The 25,479-nt window shown below is 45.0% G+C and overlaps 1 protein-coding gene and 2 non-coding genes across 3 annotated transcripts in view; 2 read left to right on the top strand and 1 right to left on the bottom strand.

The window, feature by feature from the left end:
* The first annotated feature begins 544 nt into the window (after positions 1-544).
* LOC135900529 (uncharacterized) overlaps positions 545-25,479 on the top strand; it is a 69,020-nt gene continuing 44,085 nt past the window's right edge. The window contains exons 1-3 of the mRNA XM_065430011.1: positions 545-620; positions 16,970-17,193; positions 24,524-24,742. Of these exons, the coding sequence (XP_065286083.1) occupies positions 16,984-17,193; positions 24,524-24,742 (429 nt within the window). The 5' untranslated portion in view covers positions 545-620; positions 16,970-16,983. The remainder of the gene's footprint in view (positions 621-16,969; positions 17,194-24,523; positions 24,743-25,479) is intronic.
* TRNAV-UAC (transfer RNA valine (anticodon UAC)) lies at positions 7,799-7,871 on the bottom strand. The gene has a single exon. It is a non-coding gene; the product is annotated as a tRNA-Val (tRNA).
* Positions 8,232-8,304, top strand: TRNAV-UAC (transfer RNA valine (anticodon UAC)). Its single transcript has one exon. It is a non-coding gene; the product is annotated as a tRNA-Val (tRNA).

Here is a 25,479-nt window from a genome sequence, read left to right as displayed (position 1 = left end):
CGACAAAGTTATAAGCGTAACGTCAACACACAGGAATACAGCAGTAGCTGGCACTCTAGTTGAGATTAGGAAAGAATGGAATTCGGCAGCCATGTAATGTGTACGGCATACAACTGATGGTCTGTCAGCGTTATAGAATGGCTGCCGAACGAAGGGAAGCGCAATCGAAGACAGCAGAGGTCTAGGCAGTGAACGAAATCAAGAAATTTGCACGCGCAGGATGGTGCCAGTTGGTGCAACGACAGTGATAATTTGAGGTCCATCGGTGAGGCCTCCGTCCTGCATTGAGAATAGAATAGGCCGAAAACGATGCATACGTAACACAGCATTGAGACGTGCAAAAAGAAAAAAGAAGTTTTAAATTATTTAGGAGCGAGCAAAATGTGTTTAGTACAGTGTATCTCAAATTGCCCTTATTTTATTTAAGTAGATTAATTTGTCTTCCTCATATATTTATTATAAAAGTATATATTATAAAAATAAATCTATTGTGGAATCGTGGAAGGTTCATAGAATAACGCCTCTTGTGAAGAAAGAAGAAGAATTGCTTGCGCAGAGCGGTGGACTGGACACCGTACATCAGACGCTCCCGAAGGAGTACAAAAACCACTGGTCCAAGCGTGAGTCACATTTCAGTTGCCGGTGAACAGTGCCTGCTTCTTTTCGTATCTGTAACTTAACAGAGGCCATCTCTATGATTAAGACGCCTGCACAACGCTTCGTCAGCTGAAGTCTTCTAGGATCGTAGTTCAGATTGGCGGTAGCCATTATTGCAATATTGCAATATTACCTACCTTAAGTTCGCAACTTGCCATGGGGTCATTGATAAATATAATGGTGGTTCTTTCAAAATTGATATGCGTGCTGTATCTACGAAGCGCCCGAGAATACATTGCACATTGCGCCTGCGTAATACTAGATTGCCTATTCTGAGTAACTTCCATGACATTAAGTTGGCAGCTGTTGTCCTTCATGATAAAGTTAGATATAGAGAAAAGAAACGTACATTGAACCATATATTTTCTTTGTAAATATTAGCAACCTTCCTTTGTTGAGCATGGTAAAATAAGCTCCTATTGGTGCTGCGATAAGCTGTACCCATATATTATTTGAGTTTCTTATACGAAAGGCGCAGGAGCCCATTCAGGATGTGTACTACGAGGAGGAGGAAGAAAAAAAGCTTTAGGGCCAACACTAAGACCCAGTAAAGAAGAGCGCTTGCTCCGCAAAGGCCCATCGTTGATCCGCCGAGTCCGAGTGAAGCCAATCACTCCCGGAAGGAGGGCAAGGATAAGGGAAGTAAGGAAAAGTAATGGCAGCGTTACATCAGTACCGACTGTGCTCTGTATCTTCCCTTATCCCTGAGCAGTTGGGGCAATGAGCTGTGCAACGCCAACCGAAGTTGTGGAGAATTAGTGGGGTGAGAAGAGTGTTCGTTTGAACTTTGCGAAAGACATGTGCTTTTGCCTTGTTGAGTGAAAGATAACGTTGGGGTAAGGTGGTGCGGTTTTCCCTGATGTTTATGTAGTGGTCATTTACTTGCTTTTTGTCCGCGGCGGCACCTTCCACTGTCGTTGGGTTTGGACGGGGAATCGAGGGCGCCCGGGAGTGAATTTCGCGGGCACGTTGATGAACCAACTCATTTCCCTCGATCCCAGCATGACCGGGCACCCAACGCAGGGTGATCGTAATGTTCGGCTTGCGGTTGCTGGTTTCTATTAGAACGTCATGTAGACGGGTTTCCAATAGTAGGTGTTGTATGTTGCGAATGGCTTTGCTGAAGTCGGCATGAGGTTCGCTGTGGGCCTCGATGAAATTGAAAATCTCCGATTGAGATCGCGGGCTCACCGCCATGTTGATATGTGCTGTGTGAAGTCAAAAGCCACTGCTGCAGACAATCATCTGCAAATACCATTCATGGCTTCTTACTGAAGTGTCATTAATGAAGCGCGGCATACGTCGATGCGCATGGACAAACGAATGAATTAGGCGGGAGCATTACATTGCAAAGCTGAGGCCATGAAAAGTCGGGCCAGGACACGAACACGTCGAGGTAAATTTTAGACTCTTCCCCCACTGCTTTACCCGCACTCAGTGCACGCTCTCCCGAAAATACAACGGGTCCGAAAGCACCGAGCGGTGGTTGCAATTGCACATTGCAACGTGGCCATAACTATATAGGGTGTCCCAGCTAACTTTGGCCATACTTTATGCGAATGCCACGTAGTTGGACAGAACCAAGGTAATGTTGTTTGGCGTCGCTTGGAGATACTAAAATTATTTTTTCATTGCGCCTAATTAGATGAAATAGTCTTAATTAAGTATTCAACTTCTCAATTATTATGATTCGTTGAAATCTGTCATTGAGAAAATCGCAGTGACATGAAAAACTCCTGATACAGCTTTCCGTGCTCAACGCGTGCTGCATAAAAGTGTTTTTCGAGCATGAAAGAAGCTAGCGAATACACTCGAAGTGCTTCGAGCGACCAGTCGCGCGGCAATTTTGCGTGTATTTCCGGGATTATTTCCCGCTCGGAAAGACCCTTTTATGCGGCACGTATTAAGCGACAGAAAGCTGTGCCGGGAGTCTTTCCTCGAGAGGTATCGCACCACACTGGTAAGCGTCAGCATCTGTGCACGCAAGAATGTTCTGCTTGATCATGAGGCACTCGGGATAGCTTTATCCTTCAGGTATCACGAAACAAAGCTACTAAAGAAATTCAACCAATGTTAAAATAAAACAGTACACAAAGAGCATTAAAAAAGATGATAGGCAGCTCTCGGAAGAACAAAAAGGGCTACTAAGGTGTTTATTTCAATAAAAAATTAAACAAAAGCACACAAGCCGTCTCAGCCGCCCACAAAGAATCATCCAAAGGTGCAACTGATTGAGCCATTTACCCTTTCTGTCTCTTGAATTCCGGAACAGAGGCAAAACAAGGCAGTTTTTTTTTACCCATTCCTATCATTGTCGCAAGCTTTCTTTATGTAAGGATAGAGTAACATCATCATCATCATCATCATCAGCCCGGTTACGCCCACTGCAGGGCAAAGACCTCTCCCATATTTCTCCAACAACCCCGGTCATGTACTAATTGTGGCCATGCCGTCCCTGCAAATTTCTTAATCTCATCCGCCCACCTAACTTTCTGCCGCCCCCTGCTACGCTTCCCTTCCCTTGGAATCCAGTCCGTAACCCTTAATGACCATCGGTTATCTTCCCTCCTCATTACATGTCCTGCCCATGCCCATTTCTTTTTCTTGATTTCAACTAAGATGTCGCTAACTCGCGTTTGTTCCCTCACCCAATCTGCTCTTTTCTTATCGCTTAACGTTACACGTATCATTCTTTTTTCCATAGCTCGTTGCGTCGTCCTCAATTTGAGTAGAACCCTTTTCGTAAGCCTCCAGGTTTCTGCCCGTAGGCGAGTACTGGTAAGACACAGCTATTATACACTTTTCTTTTGAGGGATAATGGCAACCTGCTGTGCATGATCTGAGAATGCCTGCCAAACGCACCCCAGCCCATTCTTATTCTTCTGATTATTTCTGTCTCATGATCCGGATCCGCAGTCACTGCCTGCCCTAAGTAGATGTATTCCCTTACGACTTCCAGTGCCTCGCTGCCTATTGTAAACTGCTGTTCTCTTCCGAGACTGTTGAACATTACTTTAGTTTTCTGCAGATTAATTTTTAGACCCACTCTTCTGCTTTGCCTCTCCAGGTCAGTGAGCATGCATTGCAGTTGGTCCCCTGAGTTACTAAGCAAGGCAATATCATCAGCGAATCGCAAGTTACTAAGGTATTCTCCATTAACTTTTATCCCCATTTCTTCCCAATCCAGGTCTCTGAATACCTCCTGTAAATACGCTGTGAATACCATTGGAGAGATCGTATCTCCCTGCCTGACGCCTTTCTTTATTGGGATTTTGTTGCTTTCTTTATGGAGGACTACGGTGGCTGTGGAGCCGCTATAGATATTTTTCAGTATTTTTACACATGGCTCGTCTACACCCTGATTCCGTAATGCCTCCATGACTGCTGAGGTTTCGACAGAATCAAATGCTTTCTCGTAATCAATGAAAGCTATATATAAGGGTTGGATGTATTCCGCACATTTCTCTATCACCTGATTGATAGTGTGAATATGATCTATTGTTGAGTAGCCTTTACGGAATCCTGCCTGGTCCTTTGCTTGACAGAAGTCTAAGGTGTTCCTGATTCTATTTGCGATTACCTTAGTAAATAGTTTGTAGGCAAGGGACAGTAAGCTGATCGGTCTATAATTTTTCAAGTCTTTGGCGTCCCCTTTCTTATGGATTAGGATTATGTTAGCGTTTTTCCATGATTCCGGTACGCTCGACGTTATGAGGCATTGCGTATACAGGGTGGCCAGTTTCTCAAGAACAATCTGCCCACCATCCTTCAGTAAATCTGCTGTTACCTGATCCTCCCCAGCTGCCTTCCCCCTTTGCATATCTCCCAAGGCTTTCTTTACTTCTTCCGGCGTTACCTGTGGGATTTCGAATTCCTCTAGACTATTTTCTCTTTCATTATTGTCGTGGTGGCACTGGTACTGTATAAATCTCTATAGAACTCCTCAGCCACTTGTACTATCTCATCCATATTAGTAATGATATTGCCGGCTTTGTCTCTTAACGCATACATCTGATTCTTGCCAATTCCTAGTTTCTTCTTCACTGTTTTTAGGCTTCCTCCGTTCCTGAGAGCATGTTCAATTCTATCCATATTATACTTCCTTATGTCAGCTGTCTTACGCTTGTTGATTAACTTCGAAAGTTCTGCCAGTTCTATTCTAGCTGTAGGGTTAGAGGCTTTCATACATTGGTGTTTCTTGATGAGATCTTTCGTCTCCTGCGATAGTTTACTGGTATCCTGCCTAACGGAGTTACCACCGACTTCCATTGCACACTCCTTAATGATGTCCACAAGATTGTCGTTCATTGCTTCAACACTAAGGTCCTCTTCCTGAGTTAAAGTCGAATACCTGTTCTGAAGCTTGATCTGGAATTCCTCTATTTTCGCTCTTACCGCTAACTCATTGATCGGCTTCTTATGTACCAGTTTCTTCCGTTCCCTTCTCAGGTCTAGGCTAATTCGAGTTCTTAACATCCTGTGGTCACTGCAGTGCACCTTGCCGAGCACGTCCACATCTTGTATGATGCCAGGGTTAGCGCAGAGTATGAAGTCTATTTCATTTCTAGTCTCGCCGTTCGGTCCCCTCCACGTCCACTTTCGGCTATCCCGCTTGCGGAAGAAGGTATTCATTATCCTCATATAATTCTGTTCCGCAAACTCTACTAATAACTCCCCCCTGATATTCCTAGTGCCTATGCCATATTCCCCCACTGCCTTGTCTCCAGCCTGCTTTTTGCCTACCTTGGCATTAAAGTCACCCATTAGTATAGTGTATTTAGTTTTCACTCTACCCATCGCCGATTCCACGTCTTCATAGAAGCTTTCGACTTCCTGGTCATCATGACTGGATGTAGGGGCGTAGACCTGTACAATCTTCATTTTGTACCTCTTATTAAGTTTCACAACAAGACCTGCCACCCTCTCGTTAATGCTATAGAATTCCTGTATGTTGCCAGCTATATTATTATTAATCAGGAATCCGACGCCTAGTTCCCTTCTCTCTGCTAAGCCTCGGTAGCACAGGACGTGCCCGCTTTTTAGCACTGTATATGGTTTTTTTGGCCTCCTAACTTCACTGAGCCCTATTATATCCCATTTACTGCCCTCTTAATTCCTCCAATAGCACTGCTAGACTCGCCTCACTAGATAACGTTCTAGCGTTAAACGTTGCCAGGTTCATATTCCAATGGCGGCCTGTCCGGAGTAACATGAGTAACATCATGAAGGTACGTTAAACAGTCACGTTTCCCACCAGTTTTCAGCAGTTATTTTTCACTGCCACTTATAGCAAGTGCTCAAACAGGTCACCATCTGAAGCAATACAGTACTTCCTTCTTTCCAACACTTGTGCTGTTGAAACTTTGGCCAGCGACGCTGGAATCTCGCGGAAGACTCTGCTTATTTCTGCCTTTAGGGCTTCTGTTGTGGAAGTTTCGCTGCTATACACGCGATCTTTCCTGTAGCCACACAAGAAGAGGCCCAGCGGTGTAATTACCGGCGACGTTGCACTCAAGAGTACAGGTCCGTGCCGGTCAATCCACTGTCCAGGATCGGATCGGATCGGAAAACATTTATTGAGCTCTAGAAAAGAGATCTTCGCGGCTTCAGACGGCCTCTTCCATCTTCTGATGGATTCTTCTGGCTGCAATCACAGGGTTGGTGCCCTAGTCCAAGGCTCCACTGAGTATGGCCAACCCGCGAGCTCGCTCTACTAGGCGCTTTTGGCCGTTCAACCTTACGCTGGAAAGCATACTCTCCCACTGTTCCGCACTCGGGTTTTTAATTTTATAGATAGTTGGGGACTCAATATTTTGACAAGCCCATGATATGTGGTACAGATCTGGTTTCTCTCCACACCATGGGCACTTAGCCTCATATTGTGTAGGGAAAATTTTATTCAGAAGGTTTAAATTCGGGAAAGTACCCGTCTGCAGTTGTCGCCATGCAACAGCATCCTCTCTGCTTAGATCCTTATCCGGGGGTGGGTACTTCAGTCTTACCCCTTTATAATAATTTAGGATATCTGAGTAGCCCATGGGTACTGACTCGGGTTCCTCAAGGCTGGATGTGTCGGACGCCTGGTTGGTATGCCCTCGAGCTATCCTATCCGCCTCTTGGTTCCCTGTTATGCCAGTGTGCCCTGGTACCCAGATTATGGTATGGTGAACTTTGTTTCCCGGGTCGCATGAGCAGAGTATGTGGCGTGCTCTGCGCCCAATTCTGCCATTTGTATAATTACGGCATGCTGCTTAAGAGTCTGTTATTATTGTTAGGGACCTGCCAGATCGATAGCCCTCCAGTGGTGCCAGAGCCACAGCTGCCTCTTCGGCCTCGACTACAGTGCAGTCCTGTAGTGATGCGCTGGTGATCTCCTTGGAAAAAGCTTATCGATCCACGCTCGAGACTGACCACTACTATAAGCAGGAGCACCATCGTGTTGAAATCAGATGTTCCGAAGGTGCGCAAGTGGAACGTTGCAACAGACGATCGTTATGTAGGATATCGTTACGTAGCGTTGCGTCGTCAGTGTGCTGTCCAAAAAAATGGGTCCGGTAATGTTGCCATCAAGAATACCGCACCACACATTAAACGACCACTGGTATTGGTGCCATGCGTGTGCCAGCCAGTGGGCAATCCTATCACTCCAATAGTGATTGTTGTGAAGATTAACTTGTGCGTTTCTAGAGAAATTAGACTCATCCGTCCAAAGGCCGCGAGTGAGAAAGCCCGGTTCTTCTTCACATTTTCTGAAAATCCAATTGGCAAAGTCAAGTCTGTTTTCAAAATCTAGGCCTTCAAGTTTTTGATGAAGATGTATATGTTACAGGTGCATATGACCTTTTTTTAGACATCCTCCACACTGATGACCTTGAGGCTCCGGCCACCGCACTGGCGTCGCGCACACAACCGTGAGGGTTAGCAGCGAAGAATGTCAAAAAATTCGTTTCTGATTCTTGAACTACTGTCGCAGTCCTGTATCGCTTTCTTGTGATATGCTCGATCGCAAGGTAATAACGTGGCCCGATAGGTGAATTAAGTCGTTCCGTTGCTTGTTGGCCAAGGCTACCCATTCACTGAACTCGAGTTTCCACTGTAACGTCACGCAGAAAAAAAAGTAGTATGAAAAAAAAAACCTCTATGGTTCCATCCGGGATCGAACCGGAGACCTTTCGCGTGTAAAGCGAACGTGATAACCACTACACTACGGAACCGCGCACGTCGAGGCCGCGGGTGAAAGCAGATATTTTAGCTTAAAACTTTTTGTGCGCAAACATACAGGGACGAAGAACAGGTGAAACACGAGGACGAGCGTTTGACATTGACATTGTCGCTCAGGCAATGCTGACTATGAAAAGCGCTCGTCCTTGTGTTTCCCCTATTCTTCTTCCCTGTTTGTTTGCGCACAAAAAGTTTTAAGATGAATCTGTTCCAACTAGGCCGACTCGCAGTTATGCTTCAGTTCATTTTAGCAGCGACATATCTTTTTTTTTTTCGACGCGCCTCCCATGCTGCCGGCACAATCGCTTGCGAGCGCGCACTTTATACCGCACTGCTGGAGGGAAAAGTCGTGCGGTTCCGTAGTGTAGTGGTTATCACGTTCGCTTTACACGCGAAAGGTCTCCGGTTCGATCCCGGACGGAACCAACAATTTTTTTTCGTTTCTCTTTTAAGCCTGTGTTGTGAAGGTCAATTCCATGAACTCGTGTCACCATTTCTGGAAGTGCAAAAAAATAAAATAAAGTGCGAGATGTTGCGTCTGATTGAATACCGGCAGAAGAAAACTTGGCAGCCCGAAAGGAATTTCTATTGACATTGTCGCTCAGGTAATGCTGACTATGAAAACAAATGTTTGTTTGTTTGTTTGTTTGGCGACATCTTTATATGTTTTGCTAAATAATGTTGACGAGGACTGGCGATAAAGTAACAAAGAGCGCGTAGTGAAGGGAACTCCAATTTATTGACCGAAATGCGTCGTGGAAAAAAAATTGGCAGGGGTTATGCGCGTGCAAGTATGCCACGTGTTCACTGTAGCACGGGCGAGTTTAATTATCCTGCTGCTATGCCACATCCGGAATAGCTTGGCTGCTTTCCTCTTGTCGCCGTGCGCCATCCAAGAACCAGGATCATTTTATTTTAGCCTTCTGATCATTCCTGAAGGGCATGAGTGTTCTCTTGAATAGCAGCTCACTAGCGTGGTACCGTTGAGATCTTCGTTATTATCTACACAGTGACACGTCAAGCAAAAATGATTTATGTAATCGACAGCAGCATATGCTGGCTGTACAGCTGCACCAAAACGCATTAGATAGGCATAGCTTGCGCAAGGTTTGTTTTTCTTGCTAAAAGGAACGAAAGGAGCACACTTTACAGGACAAGATCAGTGCGCGAAATTAGTCCCAAGTGCGCCATCACGGTTTCCCGGCTTCGAAATCTCCCTCTCCCAACTCCTACGGCTCCGCTACGCTTATCAATGCGTCACGGCGTGTTCTCATGATGCCGCGACCATTACATAGCGTGAAGCCCTGTATTGAGCAATCGCCGCTAGTAAAACCGTGTAACCGTGTCTATTCGCTTGGGAGCACTTGAGTAGAGGCGCACGAGCGCCTATCTATTTAGTATTTTGGATGTTTCGTGCGTTCTTTTTTTTCTCTCGGAAATACCAACGAGGCAAAGCTGAGCACGAAACAAACGCTTGATTGGAAGTTATTTGAGGTTCCTTACATATTTGTAATTGATATGTTTGTGATTTAAGCAACAATTAAAAATATCACTAGTTAAAATGAATTACTTAATTAGTACTTCGTGAGAAAAAATGATGGCTGTAGTACACACGACTACGGCTACTATGCAGTCGGTAGGATTTCTCTAGAGCTCTTTCGGTTTCTTATCTAATCTTGGTCCAAGTTAACTGGGACATCCGTTACAACTGCCGAATCGTGGGCAGCCACTCTCGTTAAAATAGCAGACTGTTGTGGCATGATGACAGCGACGCGAGCACAACCAAAAAGTTGTAGTAGCAGTTTTAATGACTTTAGTGCCAAATGCAAGACAAGTCTGCCTATAGTTGCCGAAGCGGAGTTCGTAAGATCGGTCACTGACCGCCCACTTGGTGCCGAAAAAAGTACTGCTGTTCTATACTTGCGTTTACATGTTAAGTAGGTGCGCGAAAAATCAATGAACAATCGATCTCCCAGTTGAAATGCATGAATCTCGCCCTTCCCAGTGCATACTAATTTCTGTGAAAGCAGTGGGTGCCCTTTATTTCACGATAGTTAGGCCTATTCTATAGATCAGCACACCCACCAAAGGCGGATTCGTGTCAGGAATTAATTTATCTTCCTATTTCTTTATTCAGCAGTTCTTCCTCTTAACAAATGGAGGACAAAACAACGGCGAGCTAAGCACAACTCGTTTGCTGAACGTCTCTTACTAAAATTTATTGACATAATTTTGGAGTGAAAATAAAACGCAATAGTACACACGCATACGAATAAGAAATTATAGGCATACCAGTTGCACGTCACAGATAATGCAGATTGTAATAAAACAACAAAGCTTTAGTTTCTGATATTGATTTACATTGGCTGACAAAATAAAAAAATGGTTCGTTGAACTTTAGGGACAAATAAATGAAAAAAAGAATTAGTGGGCAGAAACAGATGATTATACTCACCTCTTTGAGAGAATTAGCTAAATATACAAGAAAACGACAGGCGTTCATAAATAATTTCATGTACATCAAACTAAAAACATGAAAAGAACATTACGCAACAGTTTAAAAAGTTTACTTCTAAATTATTAACTGCGTGTGATCAACGAGTGTTCTGGGTAATGTTTTTTTCAGAAATCTTTTCTAGAAAAAGCGTACCTAATCTATCCATTTGTCTTAGCTCAACACGCAGTCCTCAGCCTACGCTCCAGTCCATGCTTTAAATCGGTATTAGACAATGGTGGTTTTGATGCATAACCATGACTTTGTAACATTTTTTGAAGATTACAGAACTGATGAAAATTATTCCTATTATATGTAACACTGTATTTTTACTTTGTAGTGTCATTGACCTGGCACATATGTTACTGAGGAAGCACGCTGGGTGTAGCATGCAGTTCGGATGTGTAGGCATCATAAGAAGCGCCTGCAACCTCACCAACTGTTTTCTTTTGTATCAAATGAAGCTTCTCACGGTCAACTTCAGACGTGCTCCTCCCCCCCCCCCTCGCACGGGGGTTACAGTAAATTATGTGAAGACAATATTAAAATATGCGGTAACCATTCAGCCTTATATGTGTGAACCTCCCGGAATTTATACAGTAAGTTCCAATGATTGGAAAATTATCTTTCCACACTGCCGATATGTTTATTCCAATTGACAGGTTGATCAAAAGTGGACCCCAAAGTTTTCTCTTATTGTGCAAGTTGTGTTTTCCTGATCCAAAATATATACTCTGGTTAAGATTGATAACTTTCTGCACCGTTGTAAATAATAAGGTTTAAGTTTTGCTAGCGTCCATCTCTAAACAATGTACTCGATTCTATACTGATATATTTAATGTTATATTTACTAGAATAATGGGTCCGTTCAATTCATCATGCTGGAAAAACGGCCAACGTCATCGGCGTACCTAATGAAGTTGGCACAGTCCGTAATCATGTATGGTCGTTTCCGCTGATAGTAAATAATAATGCACCAAACAAGCTTCTCTGCAGAACCCCGGATGGTATATGCTTAATAACGAGAAGCGTTTTACTTTATTACAAGACACTGCTTTCCTTCTTTTCCTTCTTCCTCTTCCTAGCGTTGCAGTTTTACAATATTCTGTCCTTTTGGTTGTTCCAACTTCATGACTTGTCTAGAGAAGACATTCCCTGGTTTGGAGCACATTTATTCGTAAACACGGGCTTGTTTATACGAGGATTATTGAAAAGGTAGGGGCCATTTTCTTATATATACACAGTTACACTCAGTATAACGTTTTATTTGTGCAGTGCCATCTGATAATTCTTCGAGAAGGCAATGAAGTTATTGTGCTGGCCCAGTAGTCGTCTGCACTCTAAAAACTAAGAGAGTGCCGGGCACTCCCTTTGAGGGAGTAGCGGCTTGTCCCATATTTCACTCTCTTTTCGAGAGTAGATCGACCCTCTTTGAGAGAGAGTAGGTCAACTCCTGTTGACAGAGTTTTGTTACTCCGCCGCAAGGGATTGCTAGTACTCTTCTGCAGAGTGATAATACTCTTCCCACAGGGAGTGCTAGTACTCTTCCGCAGAGTGGTAATACTCTCACCGTAGGGGTAATGGCACTCCACCAGACCGAGTACTTCTACTCCCCCAAACAGAGTGCAACTACTCTTCCCAATACCCTCTTAGCGAAGTCCTGGCCACGCATGCAGGCAGGAAATCAGATCAAATTAGGGTCGCTGATACACCGTTCTCTAGGCGGCTCCTCAGACTCAGTGGCCCAATTCCAAGCGGCCTTCAGAATAGGCGTGAGCAATGTTATGCAGGATTTTAAAGTCATTTTTCCTGGCTATTTGCTGCCTACCATGAGTCGTGACGGCTCGTAATCGGCCTATGCGTATGTGTCCCGAACGCCACTGCGGAGAAAAAAAAGCTAATTCACATTTAATCCGCAAATATTTTCGCATATTTCACAATCAGGAGACACATAATCTAATTAGAACACAATAGTCGACGGAATCACACACTTATGGAGAACCACATTGCTCTATACATCATGTGGATTCGAACCCACGTACACTCGCATCTATACAATTCAAAGCACACATCCTAACCATTATACCACAAAGCCACCACGCTCAGTCGTGTTGTTTTAGAGCTTATATACATAACAAATGTATTTGAGGAATCGGCTGCGGTGGTTGGAGTTTCTCTGCAGTGTGCTGTGCTGTTGTGTACTGGAATACGTTTGCGTTTGCATCATTTCCATTCCTTGCTACGACTAACGGAGGAATACAACGTAGACGACGACGTGAGAACTATTCACGGCTTGTCGTCACCCCAGGAAAATAACAAATGTGCCGTTCAGCTCACGATCGAGTGCTTTTCCAGTCCATGCATTATATGTTCTCCGAAATTACGCGGGTACAAAGTATCGTGCCAACCATCCACGTATGTGAATTTAAGTCGCGCGTATACTGGTGAGCATTTCTGTTTATTTTTTCCGCCAGTTCCATTCGTATGTGGTCAACTGCGATGCCAGTACCAGGCATTTCGACGTGCCTCACGCTGCCGTGTAGGCGTTCTTTTCAGGTGCATTAGTTTAGAGTTTGGTTCAGTCCGCTGTGAGCTGTTGTCCTGCATTAGCAGCGGATCGTTAGCGTTTTGAAGAGCACGCATTCCAGCATTTGGAGACTGCTTATGCCGATAGCCGCGTCACATGCATTGGCACGCATGTTTAAATGAGTAATGTGTCCACTTGTTACGCGTGCACTGCTCGTATCCTGTGGCAGTGCTCGTTCTAAAAGCTTCGAAGACCATCTACATTCATACGTGTGTTCAATATATATGCACAGGATAGACTTGCCGGCTAGTTGGTTGAGCATTTTAGAAGAAACAGCGCAACACAAGGACGACGCAAAAACATGGACAACACCACGAAGCGCTGGTGTGGTCGATGCTTTTTTTCGTCCTGGTGTTAGCGCTGTTTCTTCTTCCACGATACACGCACACCACAGGTACGCGAAAGTTTAGGAGTATAGGGCGTTAACTTTGTTTTCCCCGTTTCCTCTCAGTGTCAATGGCACAATGCGTTGCCCGAAATAGCGCACGCTTACCCCCATATTCAGAAATGCATCATAACTTGAAGCCCATGCTTGACTTGATCTAAATGACGCAAGTCGTGAACGCACCAAAAGAAAGGCAGTGAGCGTCTGGGGGACGTTCGCACCAGGCGTCGTTTATATAAAGTCAAGCATGGGCTTTGTATTAATATACATTTCTGAATACGGGGGTTAGTCATCTACTTCTCACAGAAAATGTCGAAGAAACGCCCACCAAAACCAGGCACATTCGTAAACCTAACTAGGCAATACGAAGCTCCATAGAAAAAGAGTGGTATTAAAAGCTTTCAGTATTTTTCTTTACTCCAAAATGGTTGCGCTCTCGTGGTTTCAATGTACAGAGATGATGCAGCGTTAGCTAAAAAGCATGAATTTCCGAACTCCATGCCAAAATAAGCTTGTAAAATTATTTAGGTGCTAGAAACCAGGGTTTGTAGCGATCCTTGAAAACCCTTTATTTCTAAAATGCCATTTTCAAGGCATTGAAAAGCCTGGAATTTTTAGAAGTACTGGAAAGTCCTTAAATTTGTACACTTGGCTAGACATAGCAGACATTGCCAAGTGTTTTTTTTTTCCCCTTCTGTGACATTCTTCGCATGTCACAGAGAATTGTCTGTGGAGGTAATAGAAGGAAAGCGACATCCTTAAAGTTCAAATTACAAAGGAGCTGCAGATACCAGTTTTAGGCACATGGAACCGGCGACAAATGTACTTGGAGGAGCAGAAGCAGGAAGCTCAACGGTTGAGGCATTCAAAGAAAAGCTGTGATGAGTAAATTGAGAGCTACAGACACAATAAAAGATCACCTTTCTCCGGTGCTGTGTTGTTCCGCGATCTTGAGCGCGCGCGCGCGCGGTGGAGAACTCCGAGTGAAAAAGTAGAGCGCTCGCTACGCGTTCCTTTGAACTGCGGCGGCCTGTTCTCTTAGAAGCAAAACGATGTGTTCTTTGCTCAGCGTGCATGAATGATACATTGCCATGTTCGGGGCCAGCCACCTACAGTTGAAGCAGAAGATCACGCTACGTTTTGTTCTCTATTGCCGCAAGAGTAGAACTACTCTCTCTCTCTGAAGGGGGAGAGTGAAAAGCACATTTCACTCTCTCCTTGGTGAGAGAGTGAACAATGCATTTCACTCTCCTCGACATTTTGCGAGAGTAAAACGACGCTTTGAAGAGTGAACCGGCCGGTTCACTCCTGCGATACCCTTCCTAGTTTTTAGAGTGTGCTTGTCGAGGAATGCAGACGACATGTCCGCGAAAATCGTTGCTCCCGCCTGTTGTGAAGTGCCAGCTGGAATTCAATTTGTGCATGCAAAAAGGTAATCAGCTTCTGAAGTTCATGAGGAGCTGTGCCTAGTTTATGGACCTACAGTGATGAGTGAAGGAAAGGTCAGAAAATGATGTCGATACTCCAAAAATGAACGCACAGATGTGCACGACGAAGAGCGGTGTGGCAGGCCAGCATCCGGACCAATGAAACTGTTCAACAAGTGGACCGGGAATTGCGATTAGACCGTGATTGACACTTAATGGTCTGGCTTATGAATTTCCTCTTGTTGGACGCACTACAATTTACACGACTGTAACTGAAAAGCTCGGATATCACAAAATGTATGCAAAGTGGGTGCCAAAAATTCTTACCGACCAACTCAAACAGCAAAGAATGTCGAGTGGACGGGCGTTTTTGGGTTGCTACCGACAAGACGGAGATGAGTTGTCTTCGCACATTGTTAGAGGCGACGAGACGCGGTTATGCTACGCCACAGTAAGAACGAAACAAGCAATGCAGTGGCGCCACTCCTCTTCACGAAAACAGAAAAAATTCACTCGAGTCGGAAAATGATGACAACCGTTTTCTGAGACGAAAAGGGCGTTCTTTTGGTTGACTTTATGGAACGCGGGACCACAGTTACAGCTGGCATGTAGTGCGAAACGCTCCTTAAACTGAGACGTGCGATCAAAAATTGACTGCGCAGGAAACTGTCGTCTGGAATTGTCCTCCTCCATTACAACGCGCGTGTTCACATCGCTGCCCGAAACAAGGAGAATATTTTTGTTAGGAAACTTTTGCTCACCCACCCTACAGTCTCGATTTTGCATAAAGTGAATAGTTCCTCATCTTGCACTTGAAACAGTCGCTTAGTTGCTCTATGGTTTGAAGGCAACGAGAAACTCAAGACTGCCGTTGTCATCTGGTCCAATTCCCAGGCGGTGACCTTCTATGCAGATCTAGAGGGACTAAAGAAACCGGCGCAGCGGTACAAAAAGGTGCTCAGAAGTTAAGGGTGGTTATATAGAAAGTGAAGTAGATTGTTACTAAACTAACCCGGCCAATAAAAACTTTTACTGACCAAGATATCTTTAGGCCCGAACTGCCCTTACTTCTTGAATAACCCTCGTACATATGAGTAACTTCAGATTTTTTTTGCGGGGAACGTTTTTAAAAGTGGTCAGAGGAGTTCACTTACCAAATTCGCATGCAACCAAAGCATGTTAAAATGATATTGCTGATACCTATGGAACCGTACTACCCAAGTGATTTGCTTCGCTACCGTTGGTGCATGCCATCGGGGTGGCTTAGCGGCTGTGGTGTAGCGATGCTAAGCACAAGATCGTGGAGTCAAATCGCGGTCATGGCGGCCGCATGTCGATGGGATCGAAATGCAAAAACGAGCGTGTCCCGTGCATTGGAGGCACTTTAGAGATCCCCTGGTGGTCAAAATTATTCCGGAGTTCCTCACGTGCACAGATATGACGCCATTGTCGTGCCACGCATGACGCAATCGGGGCTAAATTTAGCCTCTCTCAGCGTTTACAAAGGCGAACGCTTGGCAGTACGGTTGTCAATGTTCACCCATAGCAGGTATAGTCTGTGAAACTCAAGCTGTGCTCATCAGAAGTTATAAGGACAAGTGTGCAATTTTTTTTTATTTCACGCTTGCTCGGTTATCGCGCCCCCTCGTTCGACACGCAGGGTGCAGGAATGTTGCGAGGAGACTCGAGCAGCAACACAGAGGTACAGCCAACTCCTTTGACAATAACGGAAAGCGTCCGTCTGCATAGGGAAAGCAAGCGCTGAAGCCCCAAGCGTCTATGAGCACGGCGAGCCGGAGGGCCGCAGGGGCATTGTCATTTATTTACGCTAGTGCCAACGCTCTCTGCAAAACAAACGGACCCACTACGAATAAGGAGCGAGCGAAATTGCAAAATGGTGCCATAAGACATTCACTAGCTGTAACACAGGATGCGCATGTCATCTTTCTAAGAACGCATATTTGTGAGCCAGCTGGCACGTGACTTCGTCTTATGTCTTTATGTTTGGTGTCATGCTTAGCGCTGTTTGCTTTCGAAGCTTTTTACTGCGTGAACAAGCGTAACTTGTGTATTTGGTTACGTCATTTCTGTGCCTTCGCGCATACACCGTGCGCTGCACGCACACGACGCTTCACGTATACCCCACTGCGGCATGCGTTGATACAGCCTACCCGATTTTTTCTATGTTCTGTTATCAGGACAAGGGACTGCGATGTGGATGAAAACAGGATCCGGCAGCCTGGGCGTCGGGAATGATCCAGACGCGGCGCTTCTGGCAACGGACTGCCCGTCGTCGCCCTCCTCTGCTCTCGGTTCGCGCACGTCGTCGTCCTGGGTGGCCTCAAGGTTCCCGTGGCGCTGGCTGGCAGGCGCCGCCCTGATGTCCGCCGCCACGGCAACAGTTCTGACGATCGCCTACCAGGCAAGGCTGCCGGTGTCGCGCGCACCGATCCTCGGGCACACGTCGCCCGTGAACTCTCACAAAACAAAAATAACAGAGAAATATGCCTCACCGAATATTGTTATGTCCATGGATGGAAAAGCTGTTGAGACCATGACACGGAAATCACACTCTGGACAGAAAATTGAAAAATTCTGAGGACGCTTCAGCTTCGCATTTAAGAGCGGAACGCGACTGCATTCAAAGACCCCTGACTGGTTGTCACGCTTCCCTGCTACTGCTCCTTATGTAACCGCAGCGTTTACCGGGAAACGCTGGCGGCGAGCGCATGCACGAAGGCGAGCGGGCGAGCTTTCTGCTAGAAACGCGGAGTCTTGCGTAGGCCGCGGATGCGCGGAAGCGAGCGCCATCTGGATGATGTTGTTGCAAGGAATGGAGCGCCGCACTCAGCTCTATGAGTAATAGAATCCCTGGAAAATGTTTGAGTTGCCAGGTAACAGAATTACGTTTTCTGGTATATTCACATTGCAATCCGACGCTGTCATACTTCCAGGTTGTGTTTAGGTTGTACTTTACGATTTTTCTGACGCACCTTACTTTGAGGAATTCAGTTAGCTCACTAACGCCTCTGCGCCACGTGCAGGGCCTGAGTGGTTGTGGTTCGGGATGATTTTTCGCTAAACGACGTCCTACGCAAGGCGCCGATACCGGATTTTATGCGGCAGGTGGCCCTTAACGCTATCCGTTAAAAATGGGGCTTGAAAGTAAATGCAAGGTCGATCCAAACAGGTAGTGAAGCTTCGGGCAAAAATTCGTTCAGAACAAATTGCCACCGACATCAGCAAGGATGGTTATGGTAGCGGCGATTGAAGCGCGACTATGTCAGGAAGGAATGATAAGAAACATTGGGAAAGAAAAAGGCGTTTTTTAGTTAGAACGAGACACAGTTAGATTGATTCAAGGTAAATAAAATTACTTTTCAATTTTGAATGCGCATGACGAGAAAGGGAATAACAGCTCTATTTTATTTTATCATTATCAATTAATACCTTGTTTCAGCGCCCACCCTGGAGCTTTGACGCCGCTATCAAGGTCGATCCAAATAGGTCGCCAAGATTCGGGCGTAAAGTGGTTCAGAATAAGTTATCACCGACATCAGCAATGGCGGTTATGGAAGCAGCAATTGAAGCGCGACTTTGCTTGGAGGGAACAAACATGGGAAAAGAAAAAAATGTTTTTTATTAAAGCGAAAGACAGTTACCTTCACTCAACGAAAATAAAATTCCTAATCAAATTTATATATGCGGGACGAGTAAGGAAAAGACAACTCTTTTATTTTAATATTACCAATAAATACCTTGTTTGCGAGCCCATCGTGGGACGGGGCGTTGACGCCGCTATCACCTGCAACGCCATGCGGCTCTTCAAGTGTAGAGAAAGCCGCGCTCGTAAAGTTCACCTGTTACAGTACGCCGCCTTCAGACGTCGCGCTGCTTTGCTTGTCAACGTTTAACTGAATTTGGTGACGGGGGTAACTTCATCGTTTCTTAACCTGTTCAATCAAAAGTGGTGAGTTCCGACCGCCAGATATGTGTTTAGCGCTGGGCGATGGGCTTGCTGTCCGACGATGGGACTGGCACTGTATACATTCAAAGATATCGTCGGCCTACAAAGAGAGTGTGTTGTGTGCAGGGGTGCGAATTCGACACCCGACGGCTGGCCTTTAACTGCATCGCTTTCCGCGCTGTAAGATCGGTAGGCCCAAGTCGAATTAATGGCGGGAATTATGAATATACAGCTGTAATGGAAGGCCACCAAAACAAATTTCGTTCCTTTGAGAAAGAAATTACATCACTTCTGTTTTTAACGGATGTGACGTCACAGTATATTACATTCCGCCAGAAATGCTCCCTCCTCACACAGATGGCAATAAGCCCCGTGCCTCGCCGATGAACCCCCATGTTTTGAACGTATGGGCCTCTATGGATGATTCGCTATAAGATATACCTTGCTTGTAAATCGAACACGCGCACACCTTAACGGGACAAAAGAAGGTAGACGCAAGAGTGCACGTGTAGTGTATACTCCCCTGTCCCATCGTAAAGCACTGTCTTTGCAAATCGCGACTGTCGTGTACAGTCTTATATAGGCTTCGATTGTGTGACATTATTAGAACAACGACTTCTTCAGAAAGTAAATCCGACGCAAAGAGCAGTGTGACCTTTCTTCGGGTAAGCGTGAGCTAACAAATACTTCGCGGCCTTATATGTTTGGACATTCCCGGAAGACAGCGCTTCAGCTCCTATTTCTAGCTTACGACGGCTTGAGGTGCTGCATATTTAACCCAGTTACTGCTGATCGCATAATGGTACGACCGACCTCAGTGGCTCCCAACAAGGTAAATTCCATTGGTAGGACAGCAATAGCCGCTTATCGATAAATCAACAGTCTGGGACATTTCCTAGTGTATTCCGAAGCATTGACTTTATTGACACTCAGTAGAATCGGGACGTAGGAGGGCGATCCAGCGAGATGAAGTAAATTTGAGCAGAGGATTGGGTGGGTTAACGGGGTGCCAAGTTGAAGGTAGAGCAGTAGCTTTTTAATCGAATAAGGGAGTAGCAGTAGAACAAAAGAAGCAGTTATCAACACACAGGGCTGGACCAATGAATCGTTGGTTCTCAAACATCATCACATACGTGAGGAGGAAAGATGCCTGCTGGAACCAAGTGTAGAAAAAGCTGCTAAAAGGAAACCACAGGTTAGACATGAAATCAATGAGAGCGTTTAGCTATCACTGCAGCCATCATAAACGTGAAAGTAGGATCGATGTCTCTAAAGTTGCTTTAGATAATTGAACACTCAAAAGCAGAAGGCATAGCGATATGCCATATTATGGAGACGCATCTCAACAGACATTGAGGAAGCGGCAATCATTATAGTTGGGAAAGGTAAACGGGCAACGTAGCGAACGTAAAAAGAAGTTTGTGTTCACTGAAAAAGATCTGAGTTATTTGGTGTCGAAAATTCGTTCAAAGAAGAGCAAGGGATAAAGTTTAATAATGAAGGCAGACGAACGCTATTAGGGGTGGTAGTGTGCCTACAAGTGGCATCTTAGAATATACTGAAACTATGGACAGCGCGAAACGGCACGAACTATACATGGAAGATACACGGACAAGTGCCGAACAGCCCTAGTCCGTGTATCTTTCATGTGCAGTTCCTGCCGTTTCGCGCTGTCGGTAGTTTCAGTACGGAATAACAACGTGCCCAACGTACCGTGCTTTTGAAGCATACTACAATACAGTGTAGGCATGTATGTAGCCGTTGAGAGTCTTTACGACTTGATGCTCTCTTTCCTTTTTGTTTGTGCTTGAGCAAGTAAAATTCCATAGGTATTTATTTCCCAGCGGTTTGCACTAAGTCGGTGTTCGAAGACGTCACATGGTCACAGTAGGTTATACGGATGTCATCCCGCTACTTTATGTATATGGCGTCCCCTGCGACGAATTGGGGAGGCAGCATTTTTGTTATTTACTCTCCTGCCTTTCGCTCTTTACCCCATGCGGCATTCAATTTGTTTCAGCCCAGTAATGTCTTAAGGGCCAAACGTCATTGAATCATCGTGCGTCAGTCAATCGTGGTTCTGGAGGCGCATGCTCTTTCACGTGTAGCACCATATTATGCGCAGTGAGTCTTGCACTGATTTATGTAGTGTTGGCTGCATGGGGAACAGTCTCCTCGGTTAAGAATGCATTTGTTCCGGAGTTGTCGCACCACAGTTGAAGTAGGGAGACTCAGCTTCTGTCGCCCTCTCTCATTCCTTCCTTTCTGATGCTACTGCTAACTTCGCTTGAGAGGAAGCTTTAGCTCGGGCCCAACTGCGACGCGGCCTATTCAAATACATGTAAAACGCAAAGACGTTTCTGGGATAACTACTTTACCGATTATAATGAAATTTGTTGTATTTGAGAGAGAAAGTTAAATTCCGGTGAAATTAGAAGCGGCACTTAGATTTAAAGCCTGAAGTTTGTTACAAGAGTGTTCAAAAATTCGAAAGTGTGAAAAATATAGAAGCATGAACTTTACAAATTCATAGCTCTGCATCAAGAACAGCTATCGCGGTTTTGTGAACGGCATCCATTAGATCACTGAAAGCGGGCAAATTCGATATGTCATTTTACATCTTACGTGAATTTGTTACGTTGTTTACAATGGTTCTGCAAAAGCTGTATTTCCATGTTACTAAATTTCTTGTGACTCATGTGTAACGTATCAATTTTGTCCGCTTTAGATGTACTATTATAGTCAATTCCCAGAATTGAATTATCATATTTAGTTGCTGAGTTACGGAGTTGTAAACTTGATTGTTTCGTTTTCTGAAAATTTTCGAGTTTTGCCATTTTTTAATAAAAACTTGACAAAATAAATCAAAAATTCGAAACGAACAGTCGCTATATTTTAAGTTTTTCTTTTAAATGCAATAAACCTCGTCAGATTTCGTGCAGTGGTTGCCGAGAAAAACGAGTTGTCCTTTTACATGTACTTAAACAGGAACCCCCAAGCTAAAGCTTCCTCTTAACTGTTTCACTTTGGTGCCGGTTAGCAGCTAAAATGAAGAGCGTGACGTCAGAATATCATAGCAGCTATAGGCACCACGTTAGTCTTTATTAGCTGCATTATTCTCTGTTGCAGAGTCGGCGGATTAGCCGAGAAGCTAACCTTTAGTCAATCTGCAAGGCTGTAGTTCGAACCCGGTGTCGCCCTGCTTTATTTTTTTTATTTTTGTGAATGTTATGGAAAACACTTCGGGATGTGAATGACTATGGTAGCGATAGAATAAAATATATCGTTTTAAAAGAACGTAGTAAGATTTTCGGCAAGGTACCCACTAGGGGAAAACGCTACAATTAGAAAATATCACCTTTCATATTGGTGTATTAGCTTGCTGAAATATCATTTTCTGCGGGTGCGGGCAGACTTTCTGTGTCTGTTGAGCCTCATTAGCACTTGAGCTAACCCTGTCTCAATCTGCATGGGTACCTCTTTCCTCTGATTTTTTTTTTTTGCCAGTCTGCTTAAAGTTCAAATAGTCGTTTTTTCGTCGATGTGTTCAAAAAGCTGGCAAGGGGAATACGGGAATAGAGAAAAGCAGATAACAATGCAAATGCTGACTGTCAACACAACGGTCGCACGAAGGCGGAAAAGTAGAGAAACAATTTTGTGCGTACGGGCTCCGAGAAAGGCAGCGCCATACCGTCAATCGTGAACACAAGTGTACTTACGATAGATTTCAAATATGGCAATTACTTATATATAAAGCAAACAAATGGTGATTTACGCACGTGGCACAATAATTGCTGATGTGGCATGCTCAGACCACAAGAGGCACTTCAGTGGTGTGTCTAAATAGAATTTTACTACCTACAAAATTCGGAGTACAACTATAGTTTCGACTGCGCAGCGAAGGTTAGAAGGCGTTCCAACAGGGAAGGACAGCGTGTTATTCAACATCTGATTAAGGTAATTATCTATACGTCCTATGGTTGCTGCGTGTGATAGCAATGTGCACAGTGAAGTTCAAGTTGTGGTAGTGGCTAGAAGATGCCGGCTCATTCGAAGAGTTTGCGAAATTGCTTTAGGCGAGGTCGCCGAGTACAAGATGAGTATAGATAATCATGATTAAACCGCCTGGATTGTACTGTTTAGTAGGTGCTGGTAACACTCCTCTATAACGAAACGACTGAAATCGCTGATCGCTTTCGATATAATTCTTGTGTATGAGAGGCGGCATACAAAAGTACGAACAACTCTCTATTTCGGCATAATTTAGAACAGGAAGCTACAAGTAGTTCAACTATGCCGCTATTACAAAAAAAAAACTTACCAGAGAAACACCGTAGATGTTGTTCGGCAAGAAACATAGATGTGGACAGTCTAAACATAAATGGGAGGCTTCGGCATGAACACCACTGTCTCGATAACTGCTTATTATCTATCTAACGGAAATTTAAAAAAGAAAACGCTGAAAAAAGAGGGAATAACTTATATTACCCGTGTCATCCACTAGATGAAGTGAAGACTCATCACATAAAAGCGATGCTATATGACGATCTTATCATACTTCCAGCAAGGAGTGAAAATACTATCCAAATGTTGGTGGAATTAGCGAGAAGACATTCAGTTCTAGGTAATGAATAATGGACGATATGTTCGCTAAGCAACACTGCAATTTCGACATGATGAGAGCGCCCACGATGTTGGTATTATGCAGATTATACGCAGCGACCATGCGAAACGAGGTAAAGAAACTAGAAGGCTTGATAAAGGCAGGCAGAAATCCGACCGAAATAAAACATTTAGAATGACACAGTTCTTCGAGAATGTAAAGGGAGTACTTTGCTTTTTGTGACTATGGCTGATGCGTGAGAACAAATTGGTATAGGCAAGGATTTAGCAGAATAAATGGCATTAGCCACTGTTTAGTGCCACCGAGGAAGTATACTTATTATTTACTGAAGTGATTATTCTGCCACAAGTCGCCGAGGTGTGCAAAAAAAGACACAACTGAATCCTGGGGTATTACATGCCAAAAGCATAACTTGATTATGAAGCACACTGTACCGGGGGACTCATGAGTAATTTCGACCACCAGGGGATCTTTCCCGTGTCCCCCGTGCCCCGGACATGGGCGTTTTTGCCCTTCGCCCCCATGGAAATTCGGCCACCACGGCCGGGATTTGATCCCGCGACTTCGTGCTTAGCAGCGCAACACCATAGCCGCTAAGCCACCGCGGCGGGCAAACATACAAAAAGCCTTTGTATTTGAAAGCGACGAGTAGAATACTAAGTGAAGGCCACACAAAAGCAAGAGAAGCCAGGCTGGTTCATTTGAGCGCAAAGGTATAGAACAGATGTGACAACGCATAAATGAAATTCACTTATCTTTTTTCTTAAGACAAGGTGACATGTGATCGTTCTGGTGCGTCTGATAATCTTTATATATATATATATATATATTCCGTGCGTTGTTGCCACGGACAACAGATTTTATGCGTCGGAATAATATATCGCAGAAAGGCCATAATGTTGAACTCGTAATTGCAAATTACGAGTTCAACGTTGCTCGTCTTTCTCTCCACCGGGCTTCAAAACGAAAGCGCACATAATTCATCGATTAATTATTGAATGCGTGGAAGAATTGTTGTGTGGAGCAAGCATGGCTGCTCCTGTTGATGTCGAAACCAGTGGCTGAAGGCGCAGTATTCAAAAACAAAAAGAAGAAAGCATGATGGAGACAGCCGAGAGCGCAAGCACGTAATCTCTGCGTGCTTTTCCACGTACACTGCAGGTGCTCTTCCCGGAGGATACCCCGTGCGATACCGCTGGCTGTGAGCAGGAGGTCTACCGGCTGACGGCCAACCTGGATGAAAGTGCGCAGCCGTGCCACCACCTGTACAGCTTCGTCTGCGGAGGGACCAAGTGGACGCCGCAAGGGGGCAACACACTAGCCGAGGTGCACGCCGCCAACCTGGCACGGCTGAACGACACGCTGCACAAATCCGCCACGGTAACTGTGGAGGTCAACTCCATGTGTAGGCGCTGTACGCGAACAGATTCCGGGAACTAAGGACTTCATCCTGCAGCATAAAAGAGTAATTGTTGCCATAGCAATTATATGGACACTCCAGGCTCATTTTCACCGTTGTCGTCGTCGTCGTCGTCATGGTGTTCCCATAAAGTCCAAGGGCGATCACGAAGTCGCCGCGCGCCGCATGCTGGCGACGATGGCGGCGTTGTACTGCGACAGCAACTGCGCATTGCGTGGCCGTGCGCGCCTTATCTTGAAAGCGATCTGCGTCGGGCATTGCGTCTAGGTGCGACGGCGGTGCATAACTTTGTGCGTGCTGCGTTCTGGCGGCTCAATTCGCTTTGAAGCGATACACAGCGCGACAGTAACTTCGCTCGCTGCGGCTGCCGCGCTTACTCACGCCAGCATTTTGACAGCTAGTGTGCGCAGTCAGCGCGTGTTATGTGTTCATGGTTGCCTGTACGGGATGACATCTCGCTTCTTAATTGAGATAGTAATCGAATGTTTGCAAGTTCACACGGCCGACAAAACTACTGTCCTTATTTATAGCTGCCTACGCATTGGCTATCGCAGTCGATGATTCGCCTTTCGCCCGAAACTGAGTTTTTTCGTAGTACCTTATTAATTTCATGTGTAATTCTGTGTGCCTTTTGCGTCATACACAATAGGGCATACTAAAATTAAAGTCTCTATAAGACACTAATTTATCTTTACTA

The sequence above is a fragment of the Dermacentor albipictus genome, chromosome 5 (assembly GCF_038994185.2).
Source record: "Dermacentor albipictus isolate Rhodes 1998 colony chromosome 5, USDA_Dalb.pri_finalv2, whole genome shotgun sequence".
Taxonomy (NCBI): Eukaryota; Metazoa; Arthropoda; class Arachnida; order Ixodida; family Ixodidae; genus Dermacentor; species Dermacentor albipictus.
Note: the sequence above shows the minus strand (reverse complement) of the source record. Positions and strands in the feature narration are given on the sequence as shown.